This window comes from Diceros bicornis, chromosome 21 (genome assembly GCF_020826845.1).
Source record: "Diceros bicornis minor isolate mBicDic1 chromosome 21, mDicBic1.mat.cur, whole genome shotgun sequence".
In the NCBI taxonomy this organism is placed as follows: Eukaryota; Metazoa; Chordata; class Mammalia; order Perissodactyla; family Rhinocerotidae; genus Diceros; species Diceros bicornis.
Window position 1 is genome coordinate 8,280,142 of NC_080760.1, and position 15,053 is coordinate 8,295,194.

At 35.5% G+C, this 15,053-nt stretch overlaps 1 protein-coding gene across 3 annotated transcripts in view; it reads right to left on the reverse strand.

Moving 5' to 3' along the window:
• Positions 1-5,749: 5,749 nt before the first annotated feature.
• UBE2V2 (ubiquitin conjugating enzyme E2 V2) overlaps positions 5,750-15,053 on the reverse strand; it is a 56,310-nt gene continuing 47,006 nt past the window's right edge. For 2 of the 3 annotated variants that reach the window (XM_058564530.1, XM_058564529.1), the window contains exons 3-4: positions 14,928-15,053; positions 5,750-6,653 (exon numbers count right to left, since the gene is read on the reverse strand). In XM_058564530.1, coding sequence (XP_058420513.1) covers positions 6,507-6,653; positions 14,928-15,053 — 273 coding nt within the window. In that variant the 3' untranslated portion in view covers positions 5,750-6,506. The remainder of the gene's footprint in view (positions 6,654-14,927) is intronic. The other variant, XM_058564532.1, reaches the window with a different exon arrangement.

Consider the following 15,053-nt stretch of genomic DNA (forward strand, 5'->3'; position numbering starts at 1 on the left):
AATTTGAGGTTCAGCAGTACACCAAAGTACAGACATGGCAAAAAAAAAAAAAAAAAAAAAAAGCCAAGAGGAGATGATGACAATATTCACATTTCAAGCAGAGATTAATTCAATAAAACATTCTCAATATTAAATTATTTTACACTTTAATTACCGTGTACTTGTGTGTTGTAACTTACCTTAAAATTTTATAAGGGCTAAAAGCATAAGTCAATACATGTGCACGAATACAGTTTTATGCATTAAACAATGTTTAACAAAAATAATTTAAGACAATAAGGACGATTTTTCTCCTTAAAGAAGTCCACACTTTACTCAAGATTAAGAAACCCAGACAATTAGATATTTTACTTTACTTGCGAACTCAATTATTTTCACTTGAGTATTAAGATAAGTGAAAAAGAGTCTATCCCCCACTTAAAATTTGTCTGTATAGCCATTAGAATTATCTGGATTTTTAAAATTACATCAATAGAAAGTTTATGATAATGTATATAATCTGCACATCTGACCATCACTACTTATTTGGCCAAGGCAGCTTGAGAAGAAGAAAAACAATACATTTCTCTTTGTCAGTTATCACTGGTGAAGAAAATCTTTTTCCTTAAATTAAGGGCTGATAAACTACAAAGGCTATAAAATCCCACCCTTGCGCAATAAAGCATTTACAAATACCATGCTTGTTGACTATAAAAGGATGAGTCTTTGGACCCAAAAAAAATAGCATTAAGTATTATAAGTAATTTTACTGCATTTTAATATGGATGTCCTTTCAAAAATCTCATTTCCGGGGCCGGCCCAGTGGCCAAGTGCGTGCACTCCGCTGCGGCAGCCCGGGGTTCGCCGCTTCGGATCCCGGCGCGCACTGACGCACTGCTTGGCAAGCCATGCTGTGGCGGCGTCCCATATAAAGTGGAGGAAGATGGGCACAGATGTGAGCCCAGGGCCAGTCTTCTTCAGCAAAAAAAGAGGAGGATTGGCAGATGTTAGCACAGGGCTGATCTCACCACAAAAAAAAAAAAAAAAAATCTCATTTCCCATTATATTGTAAATTTTCCAGATTACTTTGTAAAGTTATCTATTGCTAAAAGCCTGTTTATTTTTTTAAAAACCTATGATATTACATGAAGGAAGAATATATACTCAATTGTTAACAGTGATTCCTTATAATATTTGAACAATATTTTTTAAAATTACTCAACTAATGCACTGAACAACCAACTAAAATGTTCACTATCAATTAGTTCCATGATTTCCTTCTTTACTGACCACAGGTTTCTCACTATTATTGGTTTCTTAGTGCCACCTAATATTCTACCTCCAAAGGAAGACTAATAACTGTACTTTTGTATCATCTTTTGGCTACTAAAATTTCTAGATAAATTTAAAGTAGCTGCTCATTACTGAACAAGGACAAGATAAAAGAATTCACATAAGAAGTCTACATTTGGCAGCAAGTGGATCACTGCATAATCCTTACAGAAATGGATCACTGCACAAGCCTTACAGGTATTTGGTCAGTTATTCACTTGAGAAAGGATGATTCCTCGAATCTAAGTTAACGAAGTGAGAGCCAGCCCTGAGGGTCTAGTGGTTAAGGGTCGGCGATCTCACCGCTTCGGTGGCCTGGGTTTGCTTCCCGGTCGCAGACCACCACCACCCATCTGTCAGTTGCCAGGCTGTGGTGGTGGCTCACATTGAAGAACTAAAAGGACTTACAACTAGGATACACAACCATGCACTGCGGCTTCGAGAAGAAGAAGAAAAAAGAGAGATCTGGCTTTTATCATTGATATCATAAATGAACTTGCTGAAAAAATCTTGGGTTGGTCTTACAGATTACATGTAAAAATGAGATGGTTCAGACACTTGGAAATTTTTTTAGATGAGAATATCCTACTAAGAATGTAAACACCCTTGCAACCTCTTCATATCCAACAATTTTTTTAATCATACACTCACTCCCTGAGTTCCCAAAACTCCCTTATTTCACAAAATGCTGGTTTTAACTTGTCATTTATTTTCTGTATCATCAAATACCTTCATTAATTTCCCCTTGAGAAAATGCTTATGTTGTATCTTTTACTTTCAATACTCAACTATACTTCCTAAATAACCAACATTTTCAGTAAGAATTATAATAAGATTTCCATCTACTCTTTAGTAACTTCTATAAGGCATATTAATTTTAGCATAAAAGATATTCTATTCCATACATTTCCTGGTTTTGAATAAACAGAGTACTGGGTGGAAATAAGTGCTAATGCTCCTAGCAATTCTGTAATATACTCCATCCATTCCTTTTTATGTTTCTATTTTATATATAAACTATACACACTTTCAAAAATCTTGAGATTTGGAATCTTTTTGTGAAAATAAGCAAAAGTCAATCAGGTTGGTACTGGAAAATTTATATTGCTACTTAGAAAGTAAAATCAGTGCCTTTTACCAACAGACACATGAAAAGATGTTCAAAATCACTAACTATCAGGGAAATGCAAAACTACAATGAGATATCACCTCATGCCCGTCAGAATGGCTATAATTAACAAGACAGGAAACAACATGTGTTCGAGGGGATGTGGAGAGAAGGGAACTCACATACACGGCTGGTGGGAGTGCAAACTGGTGCAGCCACTATGGAAAACAGTATGGAGATTCCTCAAAAAATCAAGGATAGAACTACCATATGATCCAGCTATTCCACTGCTGGGTATTTATCCAAAGAACTTGAAAACACCAATGTGTAAAGATACATGCACCCCTGTGTTCACTGCAGCATTATTCACAATAGCCAAGACTTGGAAGCAACCTAAGTGCCCATCAACGGATGAATGGATAAAGAAGATGTGGTATATATACATAATGGAATACTACTCAGCTATAAGAAACGATGATATCCAGCCATTTGTGACAACATGGATGGACACTGAGGGTATTATGCAAAGTGAAATAAGTCAGAGGGAGAAGGTCAAATACCGTATGATTTCCTTCATTAAGTAGTAGATAATAACAACAATAAACAAACACATACAGACAGAGATTGGATTGGTGGTTACTAGAGGGGAAGGGGGGAGGGAGGAGGGCGAAAGGGATAATTCAGCACATGTGTGTGGTGATGGGTTGTAATTAGTATTTGGGTGGTGAACATGATGTAATCCGTGCAGAAATAGAAGTATAATGATGTACACCTGGAATTTATACAATGTTATAAACCAATGTTACTGCAATAAACAGAAAATTTAAAAAAAATTATAACCAATATTAATTTTAGCCTTTAAGTTTGTAATATTTCAGAATACAGATAAAATGAAAACATGATTATCCCTGGATTAGAATTTATAAAGTTGCCATTTTAGTCATTTCAAGCATGTGAATGATATTTCTTTATTTTGGGACCTGGAAGGACTATTTGTAATATTTAACATTAAGGCAAAGCCAATTCAGTTGTCAGGAATGAAGGCATTTGAAATGTGTACAATGTTGTCACGTTATCTGGTGAATTACACAAAAATATAAGCACATGTATATAACGAAAAAAATAATAATAATAAAATAAAATCAGTGCCTTTTACATCCTTCCTAGCAATGATACTATGATTCTACACATAAATATGTCTAAAAAATATACTTATAAAAGGAAATCTGGAAAAAAAATTCCTTAAATACCTCCCCAAATCCTATTATTCATGATATCAGACTTTATCATTAGTACTTATATTCTTTAAAATATACATAAGAACATAGTCACACGCTCATTAAGAGTCAACAAAGTTTTGACCAAAATTTATAATTCCTTGATGCACCTACCAGAACCACCCAAAGCCATACACACCAAATCTATTAAGAAAAATGCATTAATATCTTCCAGCTGTGTCCTCTACATTTTCAAAACAATATGAATTCCATATGTATTTATCAATAACAAATATTTAGTAAGAAAAGTCCAAATCAACGAATTGGTATTAAATAATCCAGACTAATATACCATATGCGAGTCAAACTAATTCACCCTCCAAGCACTTACTCCAATTCGAAGTGTGATAAATTCTTCTAAAAGAATAACTTAAAATTATAATTTTTTTCTATTTTACACTCAAAAGACTCAAATACCATTGACTATCCTTATGTTTGTTCCAAAATCCTGAAAAGTCACACATAAACCCATAACAAATGCCATTACTTAAAATACTAGAAAAAATATTTTTAAAAATTAATTCTGAAAATTAGTAAATAATTAAAACCATTAAAGCATAACACTGACCTAATAGGACAAGAATTTTATTTTTGTAACCTTTATTAACATAATCGTCCCCTAGGGTCTCACCTGCTAGCCTTTTAAACAAACCTCAAAGGCAATTTTACAGTTCATTTAAATTAATACCACACACACCTATAACCTTAGCCACTTTACAAGAGACAAAGGAAAAATTGCTTCAAAACTGCTGTCTTGGAAATATTACTACAGTCAAGAGCAGCTCTATATTAACTCCTCCTATAATCAACCAGTGTGTCTTAGATTGCCATGTACATCTTGATTATGACATACAAAATGAATTTTGCTTTGGAAATTGGCTAAGTGGCATGCAGATTTCTGCAGAGACCCATACTCCGAAAAACGAAAGAGGGGATAATAGATGACTCAGACAACATATACTTGGGAGAAAAAAACGTTCACAAAAGTAGATATGGAGAAAGAGGACAAAAGATCAAGTTACCCAGATTCTTAGCCCACCAATATACATATAAATAATTTAACAGCATTCAAATGGTTATTAGCTCCAATGTATGACAAGACAGGTTTTCAAGGTGGAAAAGAAGTTATTAGAGAAATTGATTTAGACCATCAGTAACCATCAGATTCTTATATATGACCTCAACGTAATTCAACTTAACCTTCAACCATTTAAAATTTTTAAGAATGTATTCCAAGGTAATAGAGTTCATTTACAACCTATTTTAATAAATTACACATTCATTAAGTTGTCTGTATATATTCTCTATGTGTCATTTTAAACATCTTTGATAATTAGAATAGCCATGTTGAAATTAATAAGCTTGACAAACTGCCACTGACTTTAAAGTATTATTGACCAAAAGAGATAGCTCAGAGCTTTCACTTGGAATGAACTTGATAAAAACATGTCAGGACATGTTTGAGAAATCCGTCCTTGTTACCTGACCACTCTCCTATCTTCTTCAGTGAATTCCGAAGAGTATTTTCAACAAAGTAGTATAGCCAGTGCTTTGAAATGGAAAACAGTGGCCTAAAGCCTCAAGTAATTTTGGTAAAAGCAGAACATAAACGAACTTTCAATTCAGAATTACATATTTGCCAAAGTGGAATGGATAAAATTAATCCAAGTTAGTATTAAAAGCATTGGAAGAAGAAATGTCACAAAAAGATAAAGAAAAAAGATGTTATGAAGAAAAAAGGGAACGTATATTTGGATAATTTGCGATTAGTTCTATAAGAATTGCTATTATTCAAGCATCTTTTTAATAATACGTCTGGTGAAATCAAATTCAAAACATAATACCTGGCATTCCTCCTTCTCCAAAGAAGAAATTAAACTAATTAGGCAATTTGTTCTCTGAAATAATCTGCAAATTCCAATTCACAAGAAGTATACAAAATAGCATAAATAATAAAAGGTGCGTATAGATGAAAAGCTACAATAATCCCAATTTTTGCTACCTCAGCAAGATACTGTACATATACCACATCAATATAATAGAAATGGCACAGTTTCTGAGGACATGTTCCACATTTTATTTACATTTTAAGACAATCTTTAATCTCAAAATCACATATTCATACACCTATTTCCTTTTTATTGATTTCACTTACTCTTAAATGCATGGTTTGTCAAACAAAGACTGTAAACAAATATTTACCATGTCTGTTAACATATAACACACAGGAACAGCTTTTAACAGAAATTCATCGACCTCGCCCAAGACATTTTTTTTTAATTATAAATACAGGTATCAAAACAATCCTGAACATATTTTTGATACTACTAGTAGTCAGCACCCACACCGCTTCAAAAATTAACACAATTTGTAACAATATTCATTGTACCTGCTACTTTAGACAATTTCAACCTAAGCTCTTTCATTAAGCAAGATGGATAAAGCATGCCATTTGTTTTTCCTTCTTGAGACTTTTACTTTTCAAAAACACACATGCTTAAACAGCCATCTGACACTTCTCGCCACGCTTTCATCTTGTAAACCTGAATTCTATTTTGAGTACTCCAGGTTTATGCTTAAATGACAGCGCCTTAACAAGAGAAAAAAAATTGTGCTGCATTTTTCCTCCTGTTACCTAAAATCATAATGGGTGTACATATATTAAATATATTCTTACAAATGTCCAGGTCATGTTTACCAGCTGGAATTTTTTTACTTAATGTGTGGGTATTCTGCATTGTGATATTTAATCAAGACATTAACATGAATAGAAGGTTGCTGATTTAAGACAAGTTTGAGATCCACTAAAATTAATTGTTATATGTTTGTCCTTCTGGTGGCTGTGGAAGCTTCATATTTTCTTTGGACATCATTAGACGTCTTAGCTCTTGAAGTACAACTTTAATGCTATACGAATTTTGCCATTTTGCTAACACTGGTATGCTCCGTGCATCCACCTGAAAGAGAGGAAAGAGTAGAATTAACTACCAAGCTTAAAGTGCTATGGCACCAATTTATTAAATATACTTTAATAAGAAGTGTTTTTAAAAATTCATAGCATGGCTCTATTTTCATAAAAGTGAACATTTTAAAACTACAGGTTCAAATAATCTTAGGGAAAATATTTCTTCTTAAGATGTTTCCTCGAAATTAGTGTCTTTGTGTGTGCGTGCTATTCTATATTTCACAATAAACATGTAGTGAACTCTGGTCATTAGAAATAACATTATACTAAATAACTACATTGCAAACATATTTATATTCTTTCTTGATAAGGTCGGAAGGTTCCTCTCCATTTCCAATGCCACTACCCAAAATCTGAGCAATATTCTCCACAGGGATTTAAAAAAAAGCTGTGAACCACATCTCTGCCTTCAGATTTCTCTTTCCAATGTATTCTCTGCATCATACTAAATAAATTTTCCACGGTAGGAGACTGACAGAATGGCGTTGGAGCTCCATCAATGCCTCATTCCCAGGGAACGGACATCACTTGACCTGTCTGGTGGTTCCTTGGAAAACTCCACTCAAAGGGTCTTTCTTTATCTGACCTCAGCACTCAGAAACACTGAGCACCACCTATTCCTCACCCACCCACCTCCACCTCCACCCCAGGCACTGTCAAAAATAATCAGTATCAATTGTTTAAAATCTCCACGGCCTGGGGAGACAATAATAGGGCAAACAGGAAGGTGATCAAAATTTTAAGTTGGAAAATGAGATGTCCACAGGGGATCTGAAATATTCCAACATATGCCTGTGAATCTAGACAACCACACACAGGCTGTGCGCAGGCTTGAGAAAGACCTGAGAAGGCCATAAACTCTCACCTGTGGCTGACCTTGAGCAACATATAAAAAATATTATGCACCATAACCAAGTGGGATTTATCCCAGAAATGCAAGGTTGGTTCAATATTTTAAATCAATGTAATACACTATATTAATAGAATAGAGAACAAAAACCATGATTATTTCAATAGACACAAAAAGTGCTGACAAAACCTAACCTTTCATGATAAAAACACTCAACAAACCAGGAACAGAAGAGAACTGCCTCAACCTAATAAAGGGCATCTACAAAAAATATTCAGCTAACATCATACTTAATGGTGAAAAGACTGAATGCTTTCCTCCTAAGATCAGGAACAAGATAAGGATGTCTGCTCTCATTACTGCTATTCAACACTGTACTGAAGGTTCTCGTCAAGCAGTCAGGCAAGGAAATGAAATAAAAGGTATCCAGCTTGAAAAGAAAAAAGTAAAACTATTTCTATTTGCAGATGACATGCTCTAGTATATACAAAACGCTAAGGCATCCATTAAAGAAGCTATTAGAGCTAATAAGTACAGCAAGGCTGCAGGATACAGGATCATTATATAAAAACTATGTCTGTATACTTGCAACAAACAATCTGAAAATAAAATTAAGCAAACAATGCCATTTACAATAGGATAAGAAAGAATAAAATAGACAGTTATAAATTTAACAACAAAAGAAGTACAGGACTTATACACTAAAAACTATAAAATATTGTTGACAAATTAAAAGATCTAAATAAATTGAAAGACATTCCATGTACATAGATCAGAAGACTTAATATTGTTAAAATGACAATACTCTTTAAACTGATCCACAGATTTAATGCAATCTCTATCAAAATTGCAACTGCCCTTTTTTTCTTTTGCAGAAATGGACAAGCTGGTCCTAAAATTCCTATGTAAATGCAAGGAACCCAGGATAGCCAAAATAACATGAAAAAGAAGAACAAAGTTCTTCCAATTTCAAAACTTACTACAAAGCTACAATAATCAAGAAGGGTGGTGCTTACATAAAGATGGACATACAGATCAACCAAATACAATTGAGAGCCCCAAAAGAAACTCACGCATATGTGGTCAACTGATCTTTGACAAGGGTGCCAAGAATACACAATGGGGAAAGGATAGTCTCTTCAATAAATGGTGTTGGGACAATTGGATATCTATATGCAAAGGAATGAAGTTGGACCCTTAACTCGTACCATACAAAAAAATTAACTCAAAATGCATCATAGACCTAAATTAAGAGCTAAAGCCATAAAAAGAAAACAGGGGTAAATCTTCATGACATTGGGTTTCTTAGATATAACACCTAAAGTACATTCAACAAAAGAAAAAATAGGTAAATTAGCTATGTCAAAATTTAAAATATTTGCGTTGCAAACCATACTAACAGAAAGGCAAAGAGACAATTCATAGAATGGGATAAAATACTTGCAAATCATATATTTGATAAGGGGCTCTTATTCAGTATATAAAGAATTCTTACAACTCAATAAAGAAGACTAAATATCTCAATTAAAATATGGGCAAAGGCAGATCATACTAGACAGCTGTCATGGACTGTATGTTTGTGTTCCCCCCAAAATTCATATGTTGAAACCCTAACCATCATAGGGATGGTATTAGGAGCTGAGGTCTTTGGGAAGTAATTAGGTTTAGACGAAGGCATAAGGGTAGAGCCCTCATGATGGGATTAGTGTCCTTTTAAGAAGAGAAAGAGACTAGAGCTTGCTCTCTCCTCCATGTGAGAACAGAGCAAGAAGTCAGCCATCCAGAATCCAGGATGAGCGTCCTCACCAGAATCCAACTACGCTGGCAGCCTGATCTCAGACTTCCCAGCCTCTAGAACTGTAAAAAATAAAGTTCTGCTGTGTAAATCATCAAGTCTACGGTATTTTTGTGAACCAAGGGTGGTCTCTGGGCAATAGTGTGCAAAAAAAGAGGCCCTCAGTCCAAAAACCTACAAAGAACTGAATCTTGCCAACAACTACACAAGTGAGCTTGGAATTGGATCCTTCCTTAGTTGAGCATTGAGATGAGGTCACAGCACAGGCTGACATCTTGATTACAACTTTGTGAGAGACTCTGAGCCATAGGACCCAGCAAAGCTGCTCCTACATTCCTGGCCCACAGAAACTGTGAGATAATAAATTCTTGTTTTAAACTGCTTTAAGAAAATAGACAAAGGATCTGAATAGACATTTCTCCAAAGAAAAATGGCCACAAATGGTCAATAAGCATGTAAAAAGGTGCTCAACATCATTAGCCTAATCAGGGAACTGCAAATCAAAAAGACAATGAAATAACACTTCACACCCACTAGGATGGCTATAATCAAAAAGACAGACAGTAACAAGTGTTGGAAAGAATGTGGAAGTTGGAACCCTTATACACTGCTGGTAGGAATGTAAAATGGGTATGTCCACTTGAAAAACAGTCTGGCAGTTCCTCAAAAAGTTAAACATGGAGTTACCATATGACCCAGCAATTCCACTCCTAGGTATAAACCCAAGAGAAATGAAAATATTTGCCCACACAAAACCTTGTACACAAATGTTCACATCAATATTACTCATGACAGCCAAAAGTGGAAAAACTCAAATATCCACCAGGTGATGAATGGAAAAACAAAAGGTCATCTATCCATATAATGGAATTATTATTCCACAATAAAAAGGAATAAAGTACTGATATATGCTACAACATGGATGAACCTTGAAAATATTATGTGAAAGAAGCTGGTCACAAAAGAATGTATATTATATGATTCCATTAATATGCAAAGGTTCACAATAGACAAATCTATAAAGACAAAATAGATTAGTGGTCGTTTAGGGTGGAAAACGTGGGATGGAAAGTAACTAATGGGCACAGGGTTTCCTTTGAAAGAGACAAAAATGTTCTAAAATTAGATTGTGGTAATGGGTCCACAAACCTGTGAATACTAAAAACAATGAATTATACACTTTAAATGAACTGTATGGTATGTGAATTATATCACAATAAAACAGTTTAAAAATAGGAAAGAAAAATAATTTTTAAATACTTCTCTTACAAGTAACTGAAACAATAAGAAAGTTATAATGTTAAGATGTATTTTAAATGCTTCCTCTAATGCTTTAACTTAAGGAGTAGCAATCCCCTTAGCCTATTTTAAATAGACTCCATAAGTGAACAACAGCTTACAAGTGGAGAGAATACCAAGCTATTTCCAAAGCAGAAACAAACACTTCCAGCCGTAATGTTAAATGATATAACCTCAAAATATATAAAATTGTCCTAGCACAATTACCAATGGTTAATGAGAAATTCCATGCTACTTATTTACTAGTTATAAAAGTAATAATTTAAATTCTTAGATATCAATCAAGAGAAAAACTGATGTCCAAAACATTCACCCTACTTCTAACCCTCTAAACACACACCTACACTCTCTAATAACTAAAATTAGTGTTTATTTTTCTGTTTTCAAATCCCCATTTCAGCTTGACAATGGTGGGATACACATTCACAGGGTACTCTTACACACAGCTAAGGAGACAGACATGGACACAACACTGTGGAGAGCAACCTGACAATATTCAATCAAGCTAAAGATCAGCCCCACACCTAGCAGACATTCTACTTCCAGGTGTATGCCCTAAGAGCAGTGCTGCTCAAAGTATGCTCCACAGATCAATGCCAGGCCTCGAACTGATTTTTACTGGTCCATCACAAGAGAAACAATCTCTAATTAAGCATTTAGAGAGTTCTACAGCCATTTGCCATAGAAATTTTTATTTTTAAAAATCTGAGCTTGGGGCTGGCCCCGTGGCTTAGTGGTTAAGTGTGCGCGCTCCGCTACTGGTGGCCCAGGTTCGGATCCCGGGCGCGCACCGACGCACCGCTTCTCCGGCCATGCTGAGGCCGCGTCCCATGTACAGCAACTAGAAGGATGTGCAGCTATGACATACAACTATCTACTGGGGCTTTGGGGAGAAAAAAGGAGGAGGATTGGCAATAGATGTTAGCTCAGAGCCAGTCTTCCTCAGCAAAAAGAGGAGGATTAGCATGGATGTTAGCTCAGGGCTGATCTTCCTCAGAAAAAAAAAAAATCTGAGTTTGCATTTTGTCTTTTTTATTTCATTTTCCCAGTAATTCATTTTTATTGTATTTTACAAAAGTATTGATCCACAATATATTAGAATCAACCAACAAATTAACAAACACCCAGTCCTGAGAAGCACTGCCCTAAGGTACAAGAATACTTGTATAAGAATGTTCACTGTAGCAATCTTTTCAGTGAAAACTGAAAACAACCTGAATGCCCAGCAAGTGAAGAACAGAACATTAAACAATAAAAAGGAACAATCTAATTTACATGAACTCAACATGGATGAAGCTCTAAAATCACTGACATATGATTCCATACAAAAGTGATACTATATTGTACACGTACATAGTAAAAGCACAACACTCATGCATGGAAATAATAAACACCAAATTTAAGGTGGTATTTTCTCTATGGAAAAAGGGGAAACTGAGGAAAGGCACACACAATGTTAACTATTTATAATGTACTCTTTCTTTTAAAAAAAAAAGCTATGTTAAAAATAAGAAAAAAGTGTTAAGATAAGACAAGAGTAAGTGGAGAATATTGGTTATATCATTCCCTAAAAATTGTCTGCATGTTAGAAATATTTCTTTTAAAAACACCAAAAATAAAAACAAAGAGAAAAATGATAATAAATTTATAGTAACTGCTACAAAAGAAAAGAATAACAAGTATCTGTAACAGAGTAACAAGAGATATAATTCAGATTGAGGAATCAGGAAAGACTTCTCTGAGAAAGTGACATTTACACTGAGAAGTGAAGGATCTGTAAGGATTAGCCAGAGTAGGGGAGATGTCCAGATAGGAAGAACAGGAAATGCAAAGGTCCTGAGGCCAAATGAAAAGTATGCAGGGCAGTGTGCACCCTGTGTGCTCCCAGTGAGCCATGGCAGGGGCTGGCCTGGCGGCGTAGCGGTTAAGTTCACACGCTCAGCTTCTGCAGCCCAGGGTTCGCAGGTTCGGATCCCCGGCGCGCACCGATGCACCACTTGTCAAGCCATGCTGTGGCGGCGTCCCATATAGAGGAAGATGGGCACGGATGTTAGCCCAGGGCCAATCTTCCTCAGCAAAAAGAGGAGGATTGGCAACGGACGTTAGCTCACGGCTAATCTTCCTCACCAAAAAAAAAAAAGAGCCACAGCAAAAAGCATGCACATTGTAGCTGAAGCCACTAAAGGATTTTAAAGCACAGAAGTGACATGACACCATTTGTGTTTTAAGAAGATCCCTCCGGCTGCTTGCTTTTGCAAAGATTGGAGAGGGTGAAAAAGCAGAATTAGATAGGTCGTTGCAAAGGTCCAGACAAGAGATGATGGTCTACATTCATTTGGTGGCAATGTAAATAGAAAAATAAGACCTGACTCAAGTTACATTTTAAACAAAGACTGACAGGAGTTAACGATAGATGGGTTGAGGGAAGAGAGGTAGAGAGGGAGTCAAAATATCAAAAAATGTGCAAGAAGCCCATGAGATCAGATAAACTTGTTAGAGGTGGGTTTGAAATTTAATCCTTAATTTCCTAGTTCCCACAGCAACGCAGAACTCAGCATTAATTACTTAATTTACAGAGTCTATAATATGAAAACAAACCAGCATTTGAGAACAGCTACTCCTGATAGAGAAATTCAACAAAAATATCTTCCTCATAAAGGCAATGTATCATAAAAGAAATTCCCTAAACAATATTCCTCCTGTAAATTCACAATTTGTTTCATAAATCTGCTTCCATCACATCTCTTAATATTACTTGACACATAGTTAAGTATGCACATTGTAATTTCTAGAATAACCACTGAAAGAACAGAAACAGAATTTAAAAAGTTGAGAACCATTCCAAAAGTAGGCAAGAAACAAGAAACATGTGGGAAAATAGAGCCACAAAATAAGATGATTTATTTAAACCTGGACATGGCAATGTACTGTACATTGTATGCAAATACATTAAATGTTCCTGGTAAATTACAAAGATTGACAGATTGACAGGGAAGACTCTCAGGGCCCAGCTCTGAGTTGGCACACACCAGGTAGGGAGGTTTGGGACTGACCCAGGAGGTCCAGAGCCAAGATTTCTAATGACCTTTCCACCTTCTTCCTATCAGGGTCATGCTTTCATCCAGTGTATCCAGCAGGGAGGCACCAGCCCATCTGGGGCCCCGCTTTGGGCCTGCATACTAGGCTGGTGGGGGGCTACCTGTGTGTCCAGGGCTCAATTTGTTGCCATAAGTGAGGTTACCTACAGGGGAACCTGAGCAATTTTAAGTAAATATATTGGGGACAATGAGAGCCAGGTTCTCACAGCTGGAGGAGGGAATTACAAATATGAAAATGATGACATCTGGAATAAACCCTGTAGTGTTGGAATAGAATGGGAGGTACTGGTATAAACACAGGGTTTTTAATAGATGATAGACAGATAGGTAGATAGATAGGTAGGCAGGTAGGTAGGTAGGTAGGCAGGCAGATAGACAGATAGATAGATAGATACATAGATAGAAAGAACAATACACAGGAAGAACAGAGGGAGGGAGGAAGGACAGGTATACATATGTAACACATTGGATAAAACTATAAAGAAAACTAAGAGAACATAAAAGAAAATTTTCAAGATGTTAACTACCATTGGTGGGGAAAGGGAACACAGGGATGGGATGAGGAGGAACACACAAGAAGTTAAGGATAATGATCTCTATTTCCTAAGATGGATGATGTTCACTTTATTATGTTACTATGCTTCCTAACATGTATTTTGCACGAGTGTGCTGTCAACATGGCACCTCAAGAGCCTGGATTTCAAAGTCTGAACATGAACCTAACAATCTACTCATGTTAGAAATTCAGCTATTTTCACTAACTTCCTTGTGTGAGTCAGGTGGAGCATGTCACTTTAGTTTATTTGCTTTAAACAGACAACAACGCTCAACCATGACCATCTGCTCCAGTACAGGGATACTTGCTCCTCAAACAAAAGCTTCCTCTTCATGAATATCCATCTTTTAATCTCACCAAATGTACCTTAACCCTAAAGAAAAATAACATTCAGAGAGAAATAATGATCCTCTTTTCACCAAATAAAGATTCCACTGAAATATGATTATTGAAGCAATTGATAAAACCCTAAGAGAAGTGTTACCATCACATCTATCTAGGCTGGTACATAAAGGTTTTCAAAGATAAGTTGATTTTTAAGAGAAAAACAACATAAGATAAACTTCTTTAGACTTTCAGCTAAACAAAGGTCCTTTTTTTTTTTTTTTAACTTTCTCCTGACTATATATGATAGGTTATATAAGAATGAAATGACTACTTTAACTTACCATTCCACTGGAATTATTTATTCCATTCATATTAATTTTGGTTACAAATCTAACTGATGGAGGAGCTTCTGGGTATTTAGGTCCACATTCTACTTTCAGGCTATATATTCTGTTTTCATAATTTGT